This window comes from Anarhichas minor, unplaced genomic scaffold (genome assembly GCF_050575085.1).
Source record: "Anarhichas minor isolate MPS153535 unplaced genomic scaffold, ASM5057508v1 ptg000059l, whole genome shotgun sequence".
Taxonomy (NCBI): Eukaryota; Metazoa; Chordata; class Actinopteri; order Perciformes; family Anarhichadidae; genus Anarhichas; species Anarhichas minor.
The window spans coordinates 261,398-285,176 of NW_027466505.1; the positions used below are offsets into that span (position 1 = coordinate 261,398).

At 45.8% G+C, this 23,779-nt stretch overlaps 2 protein-coding genes across 2 annotated transcripts; both read right to left on the reverse strand.

Annotated features, from left to right (window-relative positions):
- Window positions 1–282: 282 nt before the first annotated feature.
- LOC142933382 (tripartite motif-containing protein 54-like) lies at window positions 283–16,100 on the reverse strand. Its single transcript, XM_076077474.1, has 9 exons — window positions 15,981–16,100; window positions 15,062–15,234; window positions 11,820–11,994; window positions 9,999–10,094; window positions 9,392–9,625; window positions 8,275–8,297; window positions 7,783–7,907; window positions 7,476–7,705; window positions 283–360 (listed from the first exon to the last, which is right to left on the reverse strand). The coding sequence occupies exons 1-9, from the start codon at window positions 16,098–16,100 to the stop codon at window positions 283–285; spliced, it is 1,254 nt and encodes a 417-aa protein (XP_075933589.1).
- Window positions 16,101–19,034: 2,934 nt separating this feature from the next.
- Window positions 19,035–23,294, reverse strand: LOC142933387 (dnaJ homolog subfamily C member 5-like). Its single transcript, XM_076077483.1, has 4 exons — window positions 23,188–23,294; window positions 22,888–23,101; window positions 21,456–21,630; window positions 19,035–19,132 (listed from the first exon to the last, which is right to left on the reverse strand). Exons 1-4 carry the CDS (start codon window positions 23,292–23,294, stop codon window positions 19,035–19,037), a joined length of 594 nt encoding a protein of 197 aa, XP_075933598.1.
- Between the last annotated feature and the right edge of the window lie 485 nt (window positions 23,295–23,779).

The window sequence follows — 23,779 nt, forward strand, 5'->3', positions numbered from 1 at the left end:
AGCATATCAATATTTGATGGGATTGTTTAAAGTGATGGAAGCTCGGTGGTGTTAGCAAGCTAGCTTAGCATCAAGTTCATTTCACCCTTTTGAGAATCACACGGTTTTTGTTCGTCTTAAAACAGACGCACTCAAAGTTCATCAGGAACATTTATTTTACATTTTAACAGAAAACATTCAGATCTTCTATTTAACAATTAAATAATGAAAAAGAAACATTGAAGTCACAGAAGACGACTGGAGACTGATCCAGATCCTGGACTCATGATCCTGAACCTGGTTTTACTTCTGGTTGAGCCAACTGAAGGAGAAGACGTGCTTTGTTCCATCTTTGTCCTCTGATTGATTCTGCTGATCAGACTGAAGAAGAAGAAGAAGAAGAAGAAGAAGAAAAAGAGGAAGTAGAAGAAGAAGAAGAAGGAGTAGATTTGATTTTTAAATTCCTTTTATTGATCCAGGACAGATCACGGTCACATCATCAATTCAGAATAAATAAATAAAAACAACTCCTCCACCCACAGAAACACACCAACATCTCACACATGAACACTCAGCCTTTACTTCAGTCATCGGTCCAAAGCTGAACCCTCCACCCGAACTGAACCCAGAACACAGAACACCTGAGACTCAGAGAGCCTCCAGAGAGACAAACACTGTGAGGAACCAAACACAGAACACCTGATTTTTAAGGCGGAAACGCTTCTTCTCATCCAGATCGTTAAAACCGACCACTTTCATAACTATGTCGACTGATTTTATGAATTTAGTGGTGTCACTGATGTGTTCGCTTACTTTCATAGATTTCTTTTTAAATGTTTGATCTAGAAAAGTGTTTATTTCTATCAGTGAGTACAGATCTGTATATGTTCCGGGGGTTCCACTCACAGACTCCATGTCTGACTCAGAGTCATACTCCATGTCCTCTCCCCCTGACAGCTGACTGTTAGACACACTGGGTTCCACACTGGCGGAGGCTGCTTCCTCCATACTTTCTGCTGGCTGGGGTTGTCCAGTCTGAGAGCTGCTGTTCTCTGCAACATCAGCCTGTTGCTCCTCTGCTTGGCTCTGCTCCTTCTCATCTTTGTCTTTATCACCAGCCGCCGCGCCTGCAGTACCGCAATCCACCATCGCAGCCATGGCCCACGGGCCCGGCCCCAGGTCCGTCCGCCGCCAGTTCAACCATCGACCACCGGTCCGTCATCCTTCGGTTCAGCCACAGGTTCTTCATCTGTGGGCGTACTCCCGCTCCGGTGTCTGTGTCAGCAGAGCCGGCCTGCTTTCTGTGCGGACAGGTAAACCGTTTGTGTCCCACACCTCCACACTGGAAACACTTGAGCTGTCCGGAGCTGGCGTACACCATGTAGGAACCTTCACCGTGCTCCACTCTGAAGGACACCTCCAGTGTTTGAGTCGGAGAGTCCAGAAACATGAACAGCTGCCGCCTCAGAGACTGAACGTGCCTCAGTTTAGGGTCTTTGCATCCTAAACTCACTGTTTTTAATCCACTGGCAAACTTCCCGAATCTCCGGAGCTCTTTCTCCAACAGCTCGTTCTGGATAAACGGCAGAACACCGGACACGGTGATCCGCGTGGAGGGAGCTGACAGCAGGGAGACCTGCACAAATGCGTCCCTGATGAACACTCCGCTCTCGATCCGCTGGTAGACTAGAGGCTCTTGCTTCAGGAACACCACCACTGCTTTGTTCATTCTGGAGGCAAAGCTGAGTTTATCGTGTCCCACCTGCTCACCGACAGCCAGCAACATCTCCTCCACCGTCACGCTGTTATCCGGGGGGACGATCCTCACTCCCTGCCGGAAAGACGGAGGTGGTGTCTCGGAGGACGCCATTCCTCCCAAAAACACCTCGACAGAGCCCTGATCACTCACCACACAAACCAGTAAAACCGTTCAAGAGACTCACCTGATCATCCGCCTCAACAGAGGAAGAAACACAGTGAAAGACCCGAAGATCAGGAACCATTCAAATCTAGCGCCACTCACACTTCCACCGTCTCGTCTTGCTTCCACACTCACACTCACCGGAAACAGAAAGAGGAAGGAGTAGAGGAGGAAGGAGTAGAAGAGGAAGAGGAAGTAGATTTGAATTTTAAAGTCCTTTTATTGATCCAGGAGACACCAGATCACTGTCATGTCATCAATTCAAAAATAAATAAATAATCAAAACAACTCATCCAACCACAGTAACATACCAACGTATCATACATGAACGATCAGCTCTCCCTCCTCCTCCACGGAGCATAAAACACCCAAACAGCCCAAATGCGGCTGAAGGCCGTCACATCGTCCATCATTTTATAGTAAGTGTATTCCACCCTTAGTCTGGCCTTTAGCAGTCCCTTCAGAACCGGTAGCAGCTCCACACTGCCGGCACTCTGAGCCCGGTTCCTGCATGTTAACCAAATGGCCAACTTTGCAGTACCGGACAAAAAGTTCACCAGCGTGTGAACTGTTTTTCTCTTAGCAGAGTATTTTGGACCAAAGACAAACAAAACAAACGAAAAAACCTCCCCGAGACCCTGGAACCACCTTTTTAAAAGTTCAAACAGTGCTGACAGCCGAGGACACTGAACGAACAGATGTATAAGAGTTTCACTCTGGGAACAGCTCAGGATCAAGGTGCACTCTGTACCTGTTTGTGGCTATTGCCCCGTGTACAACCTTCCACTGGAGGTCTGCTGTCCGCTTTTCAATGGGCAGCTTGTACAGGGACTGCCAGCTGCCTTTCGGAGAAATATCTGGACCAAAGAACTCAGTCCACCTCGACTCCTTCATCTCTGCCAAAAAGCGCAAGTTGACAACCTTGACGCAGATGTGGGAGACGGCTTTTTTGCCCACATCCTGTAACTTTTCCAGGTGCGGGGTTGTGAAGGTGAGCAGCTGACTTCCTCCTTCCTGCCACTCCCCCACAGAGGGGGTGATGGACAGAGAGGGGAAGCAGTACTCAAAGCCGTCATACCACTGGTCACACAGAGTTCGGTTTGCAACAAACTCTCTCTGGGGTATGGACAGGGCGGCACAGACTTCCTCCACCACTCTGTTGATTAGCCGGACTGAGGTGATGCTGCTGTTGTCTCTCAGGGCATCCATCAAAGTCGCCGTCATCCTCATCAGATGGCCCAGTTTGGTGCAGCCAGCCTCTCTGAGACTCGCTCGCAGGCTGGCAGATGGCAGAGTTTGACTCTTTATAAAGTTGTTAAGGAACAAAGGTTCCTCAAACAACCACATTCCAGGAACCTCATTTGTGGCACGTCTGGTTTTGAGAATCTGCCACGCCTGAAGTACAGAGCTGTAGAAAGTTGTAAGTCCCGTAAAGTCCAAAGTCTGGTTGTAGGAGAAACAGCTGCTTGTCATAGCCCAACCGCCCAGCTCTCCTCAGCAGCAAACAAGCTGTGTCGATCCAGCCTGGGCCACAGTCGTAGAGCAGTCATAGAGCTGTCTGGAGTCGAAAAAAGGCAATTTTGGACTGGATGTCAATCAGTCCGTGCTCCCCTTCATCAATAGGCAGGCACATAGCTGCTGCCCGGACCCAGTGCTTGCCAGACCAGAAAAAGTCGACGATGGATCTCTGGATGTCCTCAATCAGGCCTCTCGGTGGCATCAGAGCGATGAGTCTGTGCCACAGAGTTGAGGCAACTAAGTTATTGGCAACCAGAATTCTTCCCCTATATGACAACTGGGGTAGAAACCATTTCCATTTAGAAAAACAAGCGCACACTTTCTCCTTCACTCCCTCCCAGTTCTTTCCTTGAAAGCCCTCGGTGCCCAAGAAAACTCCCAGGACTTTCAGTCCCTCTTTCCCCCACTCAAGTCCAGCAGGCAGACTGGGCGCTGCCCGATCCCTCCACTGTCCCACCAACAAGGCTTCGCTCTTGGCCCAGTTCACCCTTGCAGATGATACCTTTTCATAAAAAGGACAAGGTATCCTGCAAACATTGAACATCCTTCTGACTGTTGACAAAGACACATACATCATCTGCATAAGCAGATACAATAGGAGGACGATCAAGACTGGAGGACCCCGGCAGTGAGACACCGCTGAGTCGACCTCTCAATCTGCACAGTAAGGGCTCAATGGCTAAGCTATATAGTAGACCTGAAATAGGACAACCCTGTCTTATCCCTCGATGTACAGCGATTGGCCGACTCAGCCCCCGTCTTCACCATACATTGTGCACCACTGTACAATAATCCAACGCAAGCCAAAGAAACATCACCAAAACCAAAAGCCCTAAGTGCAGAAAACAGATATGAGTGATCCACCCTGTCAAAGGCTTTCTCCTGATCCAAAGACACAACACCAGAGTTTACATTATTTTTCCTGCACAAGTCCAAAGTGTCTCTCATGAGGAAAATATTGTCCATAATTGTCCTGCCAGGTATACAATATGTTTGGTCTGAATGTACCACTAAGTCCAGGTTGCCCGTGAGTCTTTTTGATAAGGCTCTGGAAAGCACCTTATAGTCAGTACAGAGGAGGGCCACCGGCCTCCTGTTCCTGAGTAATGCCAGGTCTCCTTTCTTTGGCAGCAGGGAAAGCACCGCTCGCTGACAGGAGACAGGAAGAGATCCGGTTCCGAAACATTCCAAAAGAACACTATGTATGTCATGTCCAAGTATATTCCAGAAGCGTTTGTAAAAGTCAGCGGAGAAGCCATCAATCCCTGGTGCCCGACCCGATGCCATCTGATTGACAGCAACTGTCAAATCCTCCAGAGTCAGCCCACAATCCAGAGCAGCTTTCTCTAACGTGCTGAGCTGAGGATGCCCCTCCAGAAGCTCCTGCCGACACTCCATGCTGCACTGCTCCGCCCCAAAGAGGTCAGCGTAGAAATCCATGGCATGGTTCCTCATCTCGCCCGGGCTGGTGGTCACTCTGCCTCCTGGAAGCCTAATGCTGCGTTCACACCAAACGCGTCGCGAATTCATAGCGCTGCATATTCGCGTCCATCGCGCCGCCGGTCAAAACGCCGGGGACCAGTGTTCATTCGCGCGAATCGCGCTGGACGCGCCGGAGAGGGTGCGGGGCTTATCGCCCTAAAAGCCGTTCAACTGTCCGCCATTAACCATGAAAAAAATAACCTCTATTTCTGCTTAGTACGTGTTGTGGAAGTCACAGATATCCCGGGAAACTAAACGCCGTCATGTCTGGTTCATAACATTGTCCAGTGTCTAGTGAGCCACACAAGTCGCTGTTTACTACAGCTGTACACACACACATTTATACACATAGTTTGGTCCGGTCTCTATTGATATGAGTATCAATAGATACAGGTCCATACCACGCGGATTCGCGTCCATCACGCCGCAAATTCGCGTCCATCGCGACGCACCATCGCAGATTCGCGCCGCGACAGTGTCATCACATCTGTGCATAGACTTTGTATGTATAATTCGCGCCGCGTTTGGTGTGACCTCAGCATAAGGCAGGTCATCTGTTTCCTCTGTGCCACCGTTCTCTCCAGGTTGAAGAAGAAAGAGCTCGGGGGGTCCATGTCCTTCAGCTGGAGGAAGCAAGATCTGACCAGAGCTCCCTTCACCCTCTCCTGCAGGAAGGAGCTCTACTCCAACCTCTTCTCCTGGAGCAGTTGACCCGTTGCAGGTAGTGATGTGTCGGTCGCGAACGAAACGGCTCTGAGAGCCGGCTCTTTGACGTGAACGACGGGAGCCGGCTCCTGATTGGGAGCCGCTTTGTTTTTTGTTTTTTTGTTTCTCTCTCTCTCTCTCTCAATCTCTCTCTCTCTCTCTCTCTCTCTCAAGCCGCATTTGATTGGTCAATATGTGTGGTGTCGTCTCCGTACCTGCGCTGAGCAGAGGGGGGAGGGGCGGGAGTTACACACACAGCACACAGCAAGCACACGAACAGGAGGGAGGGAGACGAGTCACGAGAGAGAAAGAGAGCAACGGACTGGAAAGGTAAAAAAAAAGAAGTTGAGAAAATGAGTGTCAACAGGAAACGCAGCAAAATCTGGACACATTTCAATTACATTGACCAAACTAAGGCAGAATGTAGAGTCTGCAAGACTAAAATCTCATATCGAGCTGGCTCCACAAACAACCTGCACAGGCACATGAGAACTGTTCATCCATCAGTGCAATTGGAAGAAAAAAGACAAGCAAGTGAACCTGATATTAATGAAGGTGCCAGTATGTCTACTGCAACTGTTGCTGCAACTGCAGTGTCTACAGCATCGTCCAGTACACCACCACAACCACCTAAAAGTACAACCCAGAGCTCTATGAGCCAATTTTTGCAAAAGTCTATGACCGCAGCAAGACAGAAGACAATTGATGAAGAACTGGCCAAAATGATTACATGTGATTTCCAAACAATTTCAGTTGTGGATGACAAAGGATTCAGAAGGTTTATTCATGCACTCAATCCAATATATGCAATTCCAAGTAGGAAAACACTCTCCCAAGGAATCATCCCAGGCCTGTATGACAGAGGCCTGGGATGTATGTTGTTTCACTTTAAATTTGTTAAGTATTAAAAAGCTAAAAGTTTAAAATAGTTAAAAGTTAGTTAAGTTCATTTGTAAATAGTTAAACATTTGTTTTTGCACTTTCTAATTTTTTTTTTTTATCACTCTGTAGAGTGTATAAATAAAAGTGTATTTATATAATAAACATTTGATATAGTGCATGTTTTTTTTACATTAGTAATTCATATTGCGCATCATTTTACATTATTGTTGGTAATAAATTAATTTAAGCACCAAAAAATCTGAAGAGCCATTTGGGAGCCGAAAGAGCCGGCTCTTTTTAGTGAGCCGAGCCAAAAGAGCCGGTTCTCTAAAAAGAGCCGGAATTCCCATCACTAGTTGCAGGATCTTTGTCTCGGTGTAGCCCCTCCTCAATATCCATGATGTTGGCCTCCAGCTCCTGGACTGCTGCCTTGATCTTAACAGTGGAATGGGAGGTGTACTGCTGGCAAAAACACAAACTTGTGTTTTTCCGACCTCCCACTACAGCTTCAGAGAACTACAGTCAGTTTTTCTGCTTTTCCATATCAGCCAAAAAAGCTCAAAGCTCTTGTAGAAAGCAGTGTCCTGCAGGAGTTTGTTGTTTAAGAGCCAGTAGGACTTGACTCTTTCACCTGGTGAAATGATCAGCTGTACAGTGATGATGTGGTGGTCACTGAAGCCAACTGGACTGATGCTACCGTGGAGCAATCTGGAGCTGAGACCCTGTGAAATGTATATCCGGTCTAATCTGGCTGCACTCACCCTGTTATTGTTGACCCTCACCCATGTGTACTATTTATTTAATCATTCTTTATCTCTAGAAACTTAAAATTTCCTATAATTTAATTGTGATTATATTTTTAAAAGATTAAAATGTGATTCAATTGAATAAATACAAATCTAAATAAATACAAATCTAAATAAATAAATAAATGTTAATTGTTGAACTCTTGACTTCATGTTGCTGAATGCAGCGTGTGATGTCATACCTGAGGGGCGGGGCTTGCGGTGGATGTGGGCAGACGGGGCGGGGCCTGTGTGGTTAAAGAGGCGGGGGGTTTCGTCGGCGACGTCACGGTGGGCGGGGTCTCTAAGGGTCTCTGAGGGGGCGGGGCTGAGAGCTGAACACCTATAGGCTGAACGGGAGAGAGAGGCGACTGCTGATTGGCTGAGCTCGTCCCTCTGACCTCCACCGCCTCTTCTTCATCCTCATCGTCGTCTTCATCACCTGAGGAGACAGCGTTGATGTGAAAGCAGCTCTCTGATTGGACGGTCACATGACTTTCTGTTTCTTACGTTTGATGAAGTCGACTTTCATCAGCGCTCGTCTCTGAGGCTCAAAGTCAGCGATGAAGTGCTCCATGTTCTCGTATCCAGGCTGCACTTTATCCATGTGAGACGTGCTGGAGCCCTCCACCATCCTAGAGATTATGAATATGAATATTATTATTATGTTATTATTAATATCAATAATACTCATCATAACAATAATAATATATATATATATTAATATATATATATATTAACATAATATAATATAAATATTTATATTATATTATGTTATTATTAATATCAATAATAATCATCATAACAATACTAATATATATATATTAATAGTAATATATATATATATTAATATAATATAATATCAATATTAATATTATATTATATTAATATATATATTAACATAATATTATTAATAATAATAATAATAATAATATTAATACTATTATTGTTGTTGTTGTTGTTGTTGTTATTGTTGTTGTTTACATGTTGGTAAAGACTCACTTCTGTAGCAGAGGTTTGGTCGTCTGTGGAGGAAAAGTTATTAAAGTTAATAAATATTATTTCCTTCATAATGTTTAAAATGCCTTCATTTTAAAGTAAGTATTCACATATTTTACTGCAGTAAAAGTAGAAATACTACAGTATAGAAATACTACAGTGTAGAAATACTACAGTGTAGAAATACTACAGTATAGAAATACTCCAGTGTAGAAATACTACAGAGTAGAAATATTGCAGAATAGAAATACTACAGTGTAGAAATAATAAAGTGTAGAAATACTACAGAGTAGAAATACTACACTATAGAAATACTACAGTGTATAAATACTACAGAGTAGAAATACTACAGTGTAGAAATACTACAGTATATAAATACTCCAGTGTAGAAATACTACAGAGTATAAATACTACAGTATAGAAATACTACAGAGTAGAAATACTACAGTGTAGAAATACTAAAGTGTAGAAATACTACAGAGTAGAAATACTACATTATAGAAATACTACAGTGTAGAAATACTACAGAGTAGAAACACTACAGTGTAGAAATACTACAGAGTAGAAATACTGCAGAGTAGAAATACTACAGTGTAGAAATACTAAAGTGTAGAAATACTACAGAGTAGAAATACTAAAGTGTAGAAATACTACAGTATAGAAATACTCTATAAGTTAAAGTGAAAATTTTACTGAAGTAAAAGTACAAATGTATTCACATCAGAAAATACTATGAACCAAAAGTAAAAGTACTCGTGAATAATATTATATTATTGTATTATAATTATTGATCATTGTCATGTTCATCACTTTAAAGGTGAATATTTATACTTTATATAATCTATAATATTACATCATCATTTATTAGTAATATTAATCTGCAAAGTAACTAAAAGTATTGAATACGTGAAAGTACCGAACTGAAGTAATAGTACCTCAGAATTGGACTTGTACATAGTGTACTTAGAGTAACTGTACTGAATTACTTTGCAGGATAACTTCATGAAGTATTAATAAGTCTAATACTTGTGTTTTTAAGAAGTACACAGAAGTACTCGGTGAGTACTGAGTACTGAACTACGACATCACTTCCTGTCTGTCGCGGTGCATTCAGGCTCACCTGCAGGAACACGGCCATCTCGGGCTCGTCCATGGTCTGGATGGCGGTCTCCAGCTGCTTGGCGCTGGTCTCCAGGTGTTCGCTGTACTTCCTCCTCAGACCTCTCAGGTAGTCCAGCTTCTCCTCCTGCTCACAGCTGATCCTCACAGTCATCTCACCTTTCCTCTCCTCCAGCAGCGCGAACAGGTGGTCGAACGTCTCACACACCTTCGACTTCTGTCTGCGGCCGTTCTCCTGAGAACAGGTGAGTCAGCATAATACAGGTGAGTCAGGAAGATACAGGTGAGTCAGGAAGATGCAGGTGAGTCAGGAAGATGCAGGTGAGTCAGCAAGATACAGGTGAGTCAGCATAATACAGGTGAGTCAGGAAGATACAGGTGAGTCAGCATAATACAGGTGAGTCAGCAAAATACAGGTGAGTCAGAAAAATACAGGTGAGTCAGGAAGATACAGGTGAGTCAGGAAGATAGAGGTGAGTCAGCATAATACAGGTGAGTTAGCAAAATACAGGTGAGTCAGCATAATACAGGTGAGTCAGCATAATACAGGGGAGTCAGCAAAATACAGGTGACTCAGCAAAATACAGGTGAGTCTGTTTAAGACTCACGTTGACGGTTGTGCAGGTTTCCTCCAGCTGACTGATGACAGCCTGAGTTCTCTCATTGTTTCCAACTAACATGGAGATACAGTCAGTCAACTCAACCTACACACACAGACACAGACACACACACACAGACACACACACAGACACACACAGACACACACACGCACACATACACATACACGTTAACAGAGAGACTAATTATACCAGATTATGACAGAACCTGTCTGTGGTATAAACCTGTCTGTGGTATGGACCTGTCTGTAGTGTAAACCTGTATGTGGTATAAACCTGTCTGTGGTATGGACCTGTCTGTGGTATGGACCTGTCTGTGGTATAAACCTGTCTGTGGTATAAACCTGTCTGTGGAATGGACCTGTCTGTGGTATAAACCTGTATGTGGTATAAACCGGTCTGTGGTATGGACCTGTCTGTGGTATAAACATGTCTGTGGTATGGACCTGTCTGTGGTATAGACCTGTCTGTGGTATCGACCAGTCTGTGGTATAAACCTGTCTGTGGTATGGACCTGTCTGTGGTATAAACATGTCTGTGGTATAAACCTGTCTGTGGCATGGACCTGTCTGTGGTATGGACCTGTCTGTGGTATAAACATGTCTGTGGTATAAACATGTCTGTGGTATGGACCTGTCTGTGGTATAAACCTGTCTGTGGCATGGACCTGTCTGTGGTATAAACCTGTCTGTGGTATAAACCTGTCTGTGGTATGGACCTGTCTGTGGTATAAACATGTCTGTGGTATACACCTGTCTGTGGCATGGACCTGTCTGTGGTATGGACCTGTCTGTGGTATAAACATGTCTGTGGTATAAACATGTCTGTGGTATGGACCTGTCTGTGGTATAAACCTGTCTGTAGCATGGACCTGTCTGTGGTATAAACCTGTCTGTGGTATGGACCTGTCTGTGGTATAAACCTGTCTGTGGTATAAACCTGTCGGTGGTATGGACCTGTCTGTGGTATAAACCTGTCAGTGGTATGGACCTGTCTGTGGTATAAACCTGTCTGTGGCATGGACCTGTCTGTGGTATAAACCTGTATGTGGTATAAACCGGTCTGTGGTATGGACCTGTCTGTGGTATAAACATGTCTGTGGTATGGACCTGTCTGTGGTATAGACCTGTCTGTGGTATCGACCAGTCTGTGGTATAAACCTGTCTGTGGTATGGACCTGTCTGTGGTATGAACCTGTCTGTGGTATAAACATGTCTGTGGTATGGACCTGTCTGTGGTATAAACCTGTCTGTGGTATGGACATGTCTGTGGTATAAACCTGTATGTGGTGTAAACCTGTCTGTGGTATGGACCTGTCTGTGGTATAAACATGTCTGTGGTATAAACCTGTCTGTGGCATGGACCTGTCTGTGGTATGGACCTGTCTGTGGTATAAACATGTCTGTGGTATAAACATGTCTGTGGTATGGACCTGTCTGTGGTATAAACCTGTCTGTGGCATGGACCTGTCTGTGGTATGGACCTGTCTGTGGTATGGACCTGTCTGTGGTATAAACGTGTCTGTGGTATAAACCTGTATGTGGTATAAACCTGTCTGTGGTATGGACCTGTCTGTGGTATGGACCTGTCTGTGGTATAAACCTGTCTGTGGTATGGACCTGTCTGTGGTATGGACCTGTCTGTGGTATAAACATGTCTGTGGTATGGACCTGTCTGTGGTATAAACCTGTATGTGGTATAAACCTGTCTGTGGTATGGACCTGTCTGTGGTATAAACCTGTCTGTGGTATGGACCTGTCTGTGGTATGGACCTGTCTGTGGTGTACCAGACCAGGGGTGAGATAGTGTTACCTTCTGCTTGAGGAAGATGTCGTCCAGCGGAGCGACCTCACAGTCTTTGTGAGCTCCGAACACTTTACACAGAGAACAGGTGGGAGTGCTGCAGGTGACACAGTAGATGTTGATCTTCTCCTCTTCATGTGTCTCACACATCGGCTGCTCCAGCTTCTCCTCTGGGACCGGTCTACTGCTCAGAGAGACAGACAGGGAGAGAATAATACTTCATATGGATCATTTAAATACATTCATTATTCATATTTGTAGTCATAGTTATATGTATATTGTTTTTATGAATGAAATACTACACGAGTATTATATTTGTTTTGAATACAATAAAACAATATATCTCATATGAATAAAGTAATAAATATATATCTAACCGCCCTCCAGAGGATAAATAATATGTAATATTTAATCTTTAATGTCTTAGCTCTTTAAGAAACCTCAGCTGTCCTGAACATGTTTATCAGCTCATCCAAAGAATACAGATTACTGAAATAGTCTTCAAAATAGTGTCACAGCTAACTGCTAACGGCTAACTCTCACCTTTCATGTAGCTAGCTAGCTGATAAGTACTGTACTTTATTAGTATTCTAAGCTAACAGGTTACAGGTCAATGCTAACCTGAAATAGCATGAGGCTTACTGTGTTAGCATCGTGAGCTAATGCTCCACAGCTGCAGAGACAGACACATGAGGACACAGACAGACGGGTGAGCAGACAGACAGACATGTGAGCAGACAGACAGACATGTGAGCAGACAGACAGACAGGTTAGCAGATAGACAGACAGGTGAGCAGACAGACAGACAGGTGAGCAGACAGACAGACAGGTGAGCAGACAGACAGACATGTGAGCAGATAGACAGACAGGTGAAGAGAGAGACAGACATGTGAGCAGACAGACAGACATGTGAAGAGAGAGACAGACATGTGAGCAGACAGACAGACATGTGAGCAGACAGACAGACATGTGAGCAGACAGACAGACAGGTGAAGAGAGAGACAGACATGTGAGCATACAGACAGACATGTGAGCAGACAGACAGACATGTGAAGAGAGAGACAGACAGGTGAGCAGACAGACAGACAGGTGAGCAGACAGACAGACATGTGAGCAGACAGACAGACATGTGAGCAGACAGACAGGTGAGCAGACAGACAGACAGGTGAGCAGATAGACAGACATGTGAGCAGACAGACAGACAGGTGAGCAGACAGACAGACAGGTGAGCAGACAGACAGGTGAGCAGACAGACAGACAGGTGAGCAGATAGACAGACATGTGAGCAGACAGACAGACAGGTGAAGAGAGAGACAGACATGTGAGCAGACAGACAGACAGGTGAGCAGACAGACAGACAGACATGTGAGCAGACAGACAGGCAGGTGAGCAGACAGACAGACAGACATGTGAGCAGACAGACAGACAGGTGAGCAGATAGACAGACAGGTAAAGAGAGAGACAGACATGTGAGCAGACAGACAGGTGAGCAGACAGACAGACATGTGAGCAGACAGACAGACAGGTGAAGAGAGAGACAGACATGTGAGCAGACAGACAGGTGAGCAGACAGACAGACATGTGAGCAGACAGACAGACAGGTGAAGAGAGAGACAGACATGTGAGCAGACAGACAGACATGTGAGCAGACAGACAGACAGGTGAGCAGACAGACAGACATGTGAGCAGACAGACAGACAGGTGAGCAGACAGACAGACATGTGAGCAGACAGACAGACATGTGAGCAGACAGACAGACAGGTGAGCAGACAGACAGACAGGTGAGCAGACAGACAGACAGGTGAGCAGATAGACAGGAGTGGACCCTCACTCAGCAGATCATAGTTTATTAATGTTCAGTTGATTGGCCTCCATGTTAGAGAGAAAAATCCAATCACAGCGACTCACTGCTCTCAGTGGAAACATGTTGTCGTTGTTGTGAAAATGTGACTCAGCAGAAACAGGAACAGTTTCATCACACTTGTGTGAAAACATCTGTTAAACTGTGATGTCACGTTATCCATCTGTGTGATGTCATTGGAACTGGAAGGAATTTAAATATATAAACTTACCAAAATAAAAGCCAAGAATAAAAAAAAAGTGTGTGTGTTACCTGGTGTGTGTGTGTGTTATTACCTGGTGTGTGTGCGTGTGTTACCTGGTGTGTGTGTGTGCGTATTACCTGGTGTGTGTGTGTGTGTTACCTGGTGTGTACAGGTGTGTGTTACCTGGTGTGTGTGTGTGTATTACCTGGTGTGTGTGTGTGTGTTATTACCTGGTGTGTGTGTGTGTATTACCTGGTGTGTGTGTGTGCGTATTACCTGGTGTGTGTGTGTGTGTTACCTGGTGTGTGTGTGTGCGTATTACCTGGTGTGTGTGTGTGTATTACCTGGTGTGTGTGTGTGCGTATTACCTGGTGTGTGTGTGTGTATTACCTGGTGTGTGTGTGTGCGTATTACCTGGTGTGTGTGCATGTGTTATTACCTGGTGTGTGTGTGTATTACCTGGTGTGTGTGTGTGTGTATTAACTGGTGTGTACAGGTATGTGTTACCTGGTGTGTGTGTGTATTACCTGGTGTGTGTGTGTGTGTGTGTGTTATTACCTGGTGTGTGTGTGTGTTACCTGGTCTGTGTGTGTGTATTACTACCTGGTGTGTACAGGTGTGTGTTACCTGGTGTGTGTGTGTGTGTATTACCTGGTGTGTGTGTGTGTTATTACCTGGTGTGTGTGTGTATATTACCTGGTGTGTGTGTGTGTGTGTATTGCCTGGTGTGTGTGTGCGTATTACCTGGTGTGTACAGGTGTGTGTTACCTGGTGTGTGTGTGTGTATTACCTGGTGTGTGTGTGTGTATTACCTGGTGTGTACAGGTGTGTGTTACCTGGTGTGTGTGTGTGTATCACCTGGTGTGTACAGGTGTGTATTACCTGGTGTGTGTGTGTGTGTATTACCTGGTGTGTGTGTGTGTGTATTACCTGGTGTGTACAGGTGTGTGTTACCTGGTGTGTGTGTGTGTATTACCTGGTGTGTGTGTGTTATTACCTGGTGTGTGTGTGTATATTACCTGGTGTGTGTGTGTGTTATTACCTGGTGTGTGTGTGTGTATTACCTGGTGTGTACAGGTGTGTGTTACCTGGTGTGTGTGTGTGTATTACCTGGTGTGTGTGTGTGTGTATTACCTGGTGTGTGTGTGTGTTATTACCTGGTGTGTGTGTGTGTGTATTATCTGTGTATTACCCTGTGTGTGTTACCTGGTGCTTCCCTGTTTGTACATGTCGATGATGTTCTCCACCAGCAGGTTCCTCTGCAGTCCATAGACTCCGTGTCGATCCAGAACCACCTCATGTCGGCAGGACGGGCAACGGAAGCGTCCGCCGGACGTCACTGTGGAGCCGCTCCTCGTCGACAGGTAGGGATTGGACGCCTGCAGGTGGGCGGGAGTCACACAGGTAGACGGTTAATAACAGGAACACTGACAGAAAATGAGTGTGCGTGTCTGTGTGTGCGGTCTGTGTGTGTCTATGTTTGTGTGTGAGTGTGTGTGTGTGTGTGTGAGTGTGTGTGTGAGTGTGTGAGTGTGTGTGTGTGTGTGAGTGTGTGTGTGAGTGTAGGTGTGTGTGTGTGTATGTGTGTGTGAGTGTGTATGAGTGTGTGAGTGTGTGAGTGTGTGTGTGTGAGTGTGTGTGTGAGTGTGTGTATGTGTGTGTGTAGGTGTGTGTCTGTGTGTGTCTGTGTGTGTGAGTGTGTGAGTGTGTGTATGTGTGCGTGTGAGTGTGTGAGTGTGTGTGTGTGCGTGTGAGTGAGTGTGTGTGAGTATGTGTGTGTGTGTGAGTGCGTGTGTGTGTCTGTGTGTGAGAGTGTGAGTGTGTGAGTGTGTGTGTGAGTGTGTGTGAGTGTGTGTGTGTGTGTGTGTGAGTGTGTGTGTGTGTGTGTGTGTGTGTGAGTGTGTATGAGTGTGTGAGTGTGTGAGTGTGTGAGTGTGTGTACGTGTGTGTGTAGGTGTGTGTCTGTATGTCTGTGTGTGTGAGTGTGTGTATGTGTGCGTGTGTCTGTGCGTGTGTCTGTGTGTGTGTGTGTGAGTGTGTGTGAGTGTGTGTGTGTGTGTGAGTGCGTGTGTGTGTCTGTGTGTCTGTGTGTGTGTGGGAGTGTGTGAGTGTGCGAGTGTGTCACCTGGAACACGTCGTTGGCACACTTGCGACAGAGGTTGTGCTGACAGGGCAGAATGACCACCGGCTTGGTGAACATCTCCAGACAGATCGGACAGATGAGCTGCTTCTCTAGACTCTCCATGACGATGAAGAGGAGGAGGAAGAGGAGGAAGAGGAGCCACCCGGATAGGAAATAAAAAGAGATGAAGTCCAAGGGAGAGAAGTAAAGCAGAAGCAGCAGCAGAAAGGCTGTTGGAGGCCTTCAGGCTGCAGAGTGAGAGCTCAGTCTGTTTTTAGACGGACAGACGTCAGGTGTTGCCATGCCGACATGCCCTTATGTGTCTAAGGTCACGAGGAGGCATGACAGGGGGGGGGGGGGGGGTGTATTAAAGGGACAGTACACAGTTATGAAGGAGAATCCTCCTGAGTTCATGAGAACAGATCCAGGAGGATCCATGTGGATTCTGTGGACCAGATCTTCACCCTTCAGGTCTCTATGAAGGGTTCACAGGAGCTCATCCAGTCTACATGTGTTCTTTGGACTTGGAGGTCTATGACAGTGACGTTCCACCAGTGACGTTCAGTTCAGAGTCTGCATTAATGAAATATTTGAAAAGGAAAAATGCAGACTCTGAACTGAACCCTGGACAACATTGTAAGCCAGATGAAAAGCCTCGTAAGGATCAACACATTGAGAGACTTGTCATTAAATCACAGACACGTGTGATCACAGACATGAGTGATGGCCTATTAGTGCCACTGCCATGCATAAACATACCTGTTGTATTACATACAATACTGAACTTTTCAAATAATGGAAAGATTCATGTTTGGAAAAAAATAAAAATTTAAAAATGTTTTGTCTAATCAACCAAAGGTTTCGCGGACCCCCTGTGGACCCCTACAGCCCCCTCCGTGGACTCCCTAGGGGTCGCGGACCCCCTGTTGAAGACCTCTGCTTTATATCAATAGATGATATATTGACACTTTATTGATCATTAAGAAGAGAAACTTCTGGTCACAGGTTCAGATTTTAGGCCAATATTTGAATGCAGCGTGTCATCAAGTAGAATAAATACATCATCACATGACCTCATCATGGGTGTTTGCTTATTATTGTTCTGTGACCAACAGGAAACACACGTCCAAACCAAAACATTATTTACATCACGATTATATAGTTTAATCAACATTAAATATGGAATTAGAGACAGAAGCTCTGCCTCCTCTCCTGTCATCATCATTCAAATCAACCAAACAACCAATCACAGCCTGAGTTTAGTTAATGCACTGCAACTCAGATTTAAAGAGACGTAACAAAACAAATAAAAAAAGGATCAACGTATGATGTCAGAACCCCCCCCCACCATGATGATGCATTTCCTGTCTCATATGTAGGTGTCTCATATCTACTGTCCCCCCCCCATGATGATGCGTTTCCTGTCTCATATGTAGGTGTCTCATATCTGCGGTCCCCCCCATGATGATGCGTTTCCTGTCTCATCTGTAGGTGTCTCATATCTACTGTCCCCCCCCCATGATGATGCGTTTCCTGTCTCATGTGTAGGTGTCTTATATCTACGCCCCCCCCCCCCCATGATGATGCGTTTCCTGTCTCATGTGTAGGTGTCTCATATCAACGCCCCCCCCCCCATGATGATGCGTTTCCTGTCTCATCTGTAGGTGTCCCATATCTACTGTCCCCTCCCCTATGATGATGCGTTTCCTGTCTCATGTGCAGGTGTCTCATATCTACTGTCCCCCCCCCCATGATGATGCGTTTCCTGTCTCATATGTAGGTGTCTCATATCTGCGGTCCCCCCCCATGATGATGCGTTTCCTGTCTCATCTGTAGGTGTCTCACATCTACTGTCCCCCCATGATGATGCGTTCCCTGTCTCATGTGTAGGTGTCTCATATCAACGCCCCCCCCCCCCCATGATGATGCGTTTCCTGTCTCATCTGTAGGTGTCTCATATCTACTGTCCCCTCCCCTATGATGATGCGTTTCCTGTCTCATGTGCAGGTGTCTCATATCTACTGTCCCCCCCCTATGATGATGCGTTTCCTGTCTCATCTGTAGGTGTCTCATATCTACTGTCCCCCCCCCCCATGATGATGCGTTTCCTGTCTCATCTGTAGGTGTCTCATATCTACTGTCCCCCCCATGATGATGAGTTCCCTGTCTCATCTGTAGGTGTCTTATATCTACGCCCCCCCCTCCCCTCCCTATGATGATGCGTTTCCTGTCTCATCTGTAGGTGTCTCATATCTACTGTCCCCCCCCATGATGATGCGTTCCCTGTCTCATGTGTAGGTGTCTCATATCAACGCCCCCCCCCATGATGATGCGTTTCCTGTCTCATGTGTAGGTGTCTCATATCCACGCCCCCCCCCATGATGATGCGTTTCCTGTCTCATGTGTAGGTGTCTCATATCTGCGGTCCCCCCCTATGATGATGCGTTTCCTGTCTCATCTGTAGGTGTCTCATATCTGCGGTCCCCCCCTATGATGATGCGTTTCCTGTCTCATCTGTAGGTGTCTCATATCTACTGTCCCCCCCCATGATGATGCGTTCCCTGTCTCATGTGTAGGTGTCTCATATCAACGCCCCCCCCCCATGATGATGCGTTTCCTGTCTCATGTGTAGGTGTCTCATATCCACGCCCCCCCATGATGATGCGTTTCCTGTCTCATGTGTAGGTGTCTCATATCCACGCCCCCCCCCCCATGATGATGCGTTTCCTGTCTCATGTGTAGGTGTCTCATATCCACGCCCCCCCATGATGATGCATTTCCTGTCTCATGTGTAGGTGTCTCATATCTACTGTCCCCCCCCATGATGATGCGTTTCCTGTCTCATGTGTAGGTGTCTCATATCCACGCCCCCCCATGATGATGTGTTTCCTGTCTCATGTGTAGGTGTCTCATATCTACTGTCCCCCCCCCATGATGATGCGTTTCCTGTCTCATGTGTAGGTGTCTCATATCCACGCCCCCCCATGATGATGCGTTTCCTGTCTCATGTGTAGGTGTCTCATATCCACGCCCCCCCATGATGATGCGTTTCCTGTCTCATGTGTAGGTGTCTCCGTATCTTCGATGTCCGTCAGTGATCAACTGAGTTTTCTCTCCGGCGTTCGTCGGCTGCTGAACGATCGGAGCTTCAACGTCTGCAGACAAACAAACTGAAATATAAATATGAATAAAATACAAAAAGATCATTTATAAAAACAAATGCATTGTTTAAATTGTGATTAAAAAGCCTGAACAGCGACACCTGTAGGAGGAAAGGTGTTCAATATAAACTGATCGCTTTCATGCTAATCTGTGATTGGAAACACTGGAAAGGAGGTCGGACCAATCAGCATCCACAATACAGTGATGACATCATTGGTCCAGTGATGATTTCTATTCTGTATGACTGTCTGTACATAAAGGCAGTACAGAGATAGAATGTTTACAATATATATGTGTATATGTTCACAGTGGTGTATAGTAACGAAGTAGAAATACTTCGTTACTGTACTTAAGTCATTTTTTTGGATATCTGTACTTTACTTTACTACTTATATTTCTGTTGACTTTTACTTTTACTTCACTACATTTTGCAAAGAAAACTGATACTTTGACTCTGATACATTTCCCCTGAAACCTTCGTTACTCGCTACAAAATCAAATCTATCTTTAGAAACAAATGAATCATGAGACCAGCGTCGGGGACTGTGATGGAACACAGACTGCAAGCAAGCAGGTTTGGCGAATCAGTGGTCCTAGCTTGCAAGTTAAATCATTGGTTAATCACGTTAATGCGCAATTGCAAACAAGTGCTCTCAAAGCCGCGGTGTTTTGATTCCCAGTGATGCCCAGGATGCTATATGCTATAGCTAGCGAGACTACATGAGCAGAATTCCACTCTACGATGACTGATTTCATGACGGAAGCAGAAATGGAAGCACCTGCTACTCCCGAAACAATCTACGGTGGTGACGAAGACCAACAGCCGGGGATCGCTAGCGAGTTAGTGAGCTGAGGAAGTGTTGACAGTTGTGAGATTGTGTTGATTTGAGTCATCTTAGCTATAATCATTGCAGCAGTAGTTGGCTAATGTTAGCTAACTTAACGTTAGCTAGCCACCACACCATAGGATTGACAGGAGCCGCGAGAGCGCAGCATTAGGGTTAGCATTAGAGTTAGCATTAGGGTTAGCATTAGAGTTAGCATTAGTGTTAGCATTAGTGTTAGCATTAGGGTTAGCATTAGGGTTAGCATTAGAGTTAGCATTAGTGTTAGCATTAGAGTTAGCATTAGGGTTGGCATTAGGGTTAGCATTAGGGTTAGCATTAGGGTTAGCATTAGGGTTAGCATTAGGGAAATCCTTCCCAGCTGTGCGCAAGCTGTCTGTGAAGCTGAACACACCTCTACCTGCCTCAGCGGCCTGTGAAAGGCTGTTTAGCATCGCAGGACTAGTCTTCAGCCCAAGAAGAGCGAGACTGAATTCTCGCAATTTTGAAAACCAACTTCTTTTGAAGATGAACAGGACATTTTTCAGTTTCAAGTAATGACTGTGTTGTTACTTTCGGTGCTGCTTTAGTGTTGATCATGTTTTGATATTTGAGTCATTTTGTGGATGATCAGATGGAGTTATGATGGTAGTAGTCGCCCAATTGCAGATTCAGCTTGAGCAAAACCTTTGCCTATTGTGTTCAAATCAGGCCCATAGGAGTTTACAAGGCAGGTGTCCTTTCTCTAAACACTGACCTGATGCATCAAGTGGATATGTTTTGCTGAACACAACATTATGCATTTGCCCTCTACATCCTCTAGTCGGAATGAGCATACTTATAAACACACTGTTACAACTCCATTATAGGGTCATATTGCTTTTCGGAGAATTATGATGATAAGTTCATAGTAGATGCAAAAGTATACTTATGTACAATATATTATGTTGAACATTGTTGCTCCTGGATGGATCACAGCCAACACAAGTATTGTCAACACAGCTCCATGTCCTTGGTCATGGTGCCACAGCACTTAAAAGAATAAACTTCATAATTCTCAGAATTCTGACCCTTTGCTTTTTTATTAACAGCATTTACTTGTACTTTTACTTTTAATACTTAAGTACATTTAATATCAGAAAATTACTTTTGACACTTAAGTACAATCAATATCAGATACTTTAAGACTTTTACTCAAGTAGTATTCTAATAGGTGACTTTCACTTTTACTGGAGTCATTTTCCAGTAAGGTATCTTTACTTTTACTCAAGTATGGCTTTTGGGTACTTTATACACCACTGTATGTTCATATATACATATATGAATACATATATATACATGATATTGATAATGATGTCATTGAGTCATGAAAGGGACATTTAATCAATAATTGTCCGTAACGGATCATCTGATTGATGAAGCTCAGCATAAAGAGACGAAGAACACAATCTGTATGACCTTCAAAATAAAAGCTCAGAACTTCCTGTCTCACCGTAGTCAGGATTGTTGCGTAGCTCCTCCTCCAGGTTGTCAGGTGAGACGTAGTCAGGCCCCGCCCCCTCATTTGTGGGCGTCGGCTTCAGTTTCCCACAGCAACAGTTACAGCAGCAGCAGAGACAGCAGCAGCAGTAAAACCCGGTCAGGACCCCACAGACCAGGAACAGCCCCTGAGGGGACGAGGGAACAGGTTAGGATCCACTACAAGACCAGGACCAGACCCTGAGGGGACAAGGGGACACATCAGGGTCCACTACAAGACCTGAGACCAGGACCTTGAGGGGACAAGGGGACATGTCAGGATCCACTACAAGACCAGGAACAGGTCCTGAGGAGACAAGGGGACATGTTAGGATCCACTACAAGACCAGGCCCGGGACCAGACCCTGAGGGGACAAGGGGACACATCAGGATCCACTACAAGACCAGGACGCTGAGAGGACAACAGGACTCATCAGGATCCACTACAAGACCAGGACCCTGAGAGGACAAGAGGACACGTCAGGATCCACTACAAAACCAGGACCAGGTCCTGAGGGGACAACGGGACACGTCAGGATCCACTACAAGAACAGGACCATGAACAGGTCCTGAGGGGACAAAGGGACACATCAGGATCCACTACAAGACCTGAGACCAGTACCCTGAGGGGACAAGGGGACACATCAGGATCCACTACAAGACCAGGACCCTGAGAGGACAACAGGACTCTTCAGGATCCATTACAAGACCAGGACCCTGAGAGTACAAGAGGACACGTCAGGATCCACTACAAGACCAGGAACATACCGTGAGAGGACAACAGGACACATCAGGATCCACTACAATACCAGGAACAGACCCTGAGAGGACAACAGGACACATCAGGATCCACTACAAGACCAGGAACATACCCTGAGAGGACAACAGGACACATCAGAATCCACTACAAGACCAGGAACAGACCCTGAGAGGACAACAGGACACATCAGGATCCACTACAAGACCAGGAACAGACCCTGAGAGGACAACAGGACACATCAGAATCCACTACAAGACCAGGAGCAGACCCTGAGAGGACAACAGGACACATCAGGATCCACTACAAGACCAGGAACAGACCCTGAGAGGACAACAGGACACATCAGAATCCACTACAAGACCAGGTACAGACCCCAAGAGGACAACAGGACACATCAGGATCCAATTCAAGACCAGGAACAGGCCCTGAGAGGACAACAGGTCTCACCAGGGTCCACTACACCACTTGAGACCAGGACCAGACCCTGAGAGGACAACAGGACACATCAGGATCCACTACACCACCTGTGATCAGGACCAGGACAACAGGACACATCAGGATCCACTACACCACCTGCGATCAGGACCAGGACAACAGGACATGTCAGGATCCACTACACAACCTGAGACCGGGACCAGACCCTCACCTTGGCCCACCAGCTGGACAGCATGAAGTAGGTGTTGACGTTGTCCTCTCCGAACTGCTGGGCCACGTAGAGCCCCAGAGACCCGTAGGAGTCATAGATGTTCCTCTTGGTGAGGTCGGACAGGACGGCGTGGGCGCCGTTCAGCTCCTTGAACTTCTCCGCCGCCTCCGGGTTCTCTGGGTTCTTGTCGGGGTGGAACCGCAACGCCAGCTTCCTGCCACCACACACACACGCCCTCACGTTAACACACACACACCTGTGATCAATGAGGGTTTAGCTGACTGATAACCTGAGGCTTACCTGTAGGACTTCCTGATGTCGTCATGGCTGCAGCCTTTCTCCAGACTCAGGACCTGATACAAAGACTCTCCAGAGGTGGACAAGGTTCTCTGCCTCCCGTCAGACATCCTGAGAGCATCACATGTAACAGGTGGACGGACGTCAGTCAGGACACAACCAACATACAGAAGCTAATAGATCGATGAGAATCTTTCCATCTCATGGAACATGAACATAATTTAATATTAGAATGACTGTAGAAGTATGAATTCATCATGACGCTACTTTTTATTCAATCAGGAGCAAAACTCTATAACTAAATAAATCATTATCATGTCACTAAATATATGTATATATTAGTGTTGGGCAACTTAATGCGTTATTATCGCGTTAACGCATTCATTAATTAACGCCGACAATTATTTTATCGCGCGTTAACGCATTTTATTTTTTATTATTAAGCGACATTTTTAACACAAGAACCGAGCAGCGAGCGGTGAACAGCTGTTTGTGTGGCGTCACTTCCTGCTGCTCTCCCCCCCCCCCCACCGGGTGACACGCCAGATCCGGAACCGTCGGTCCCTCCTGTCTCACACACACACACACACACACA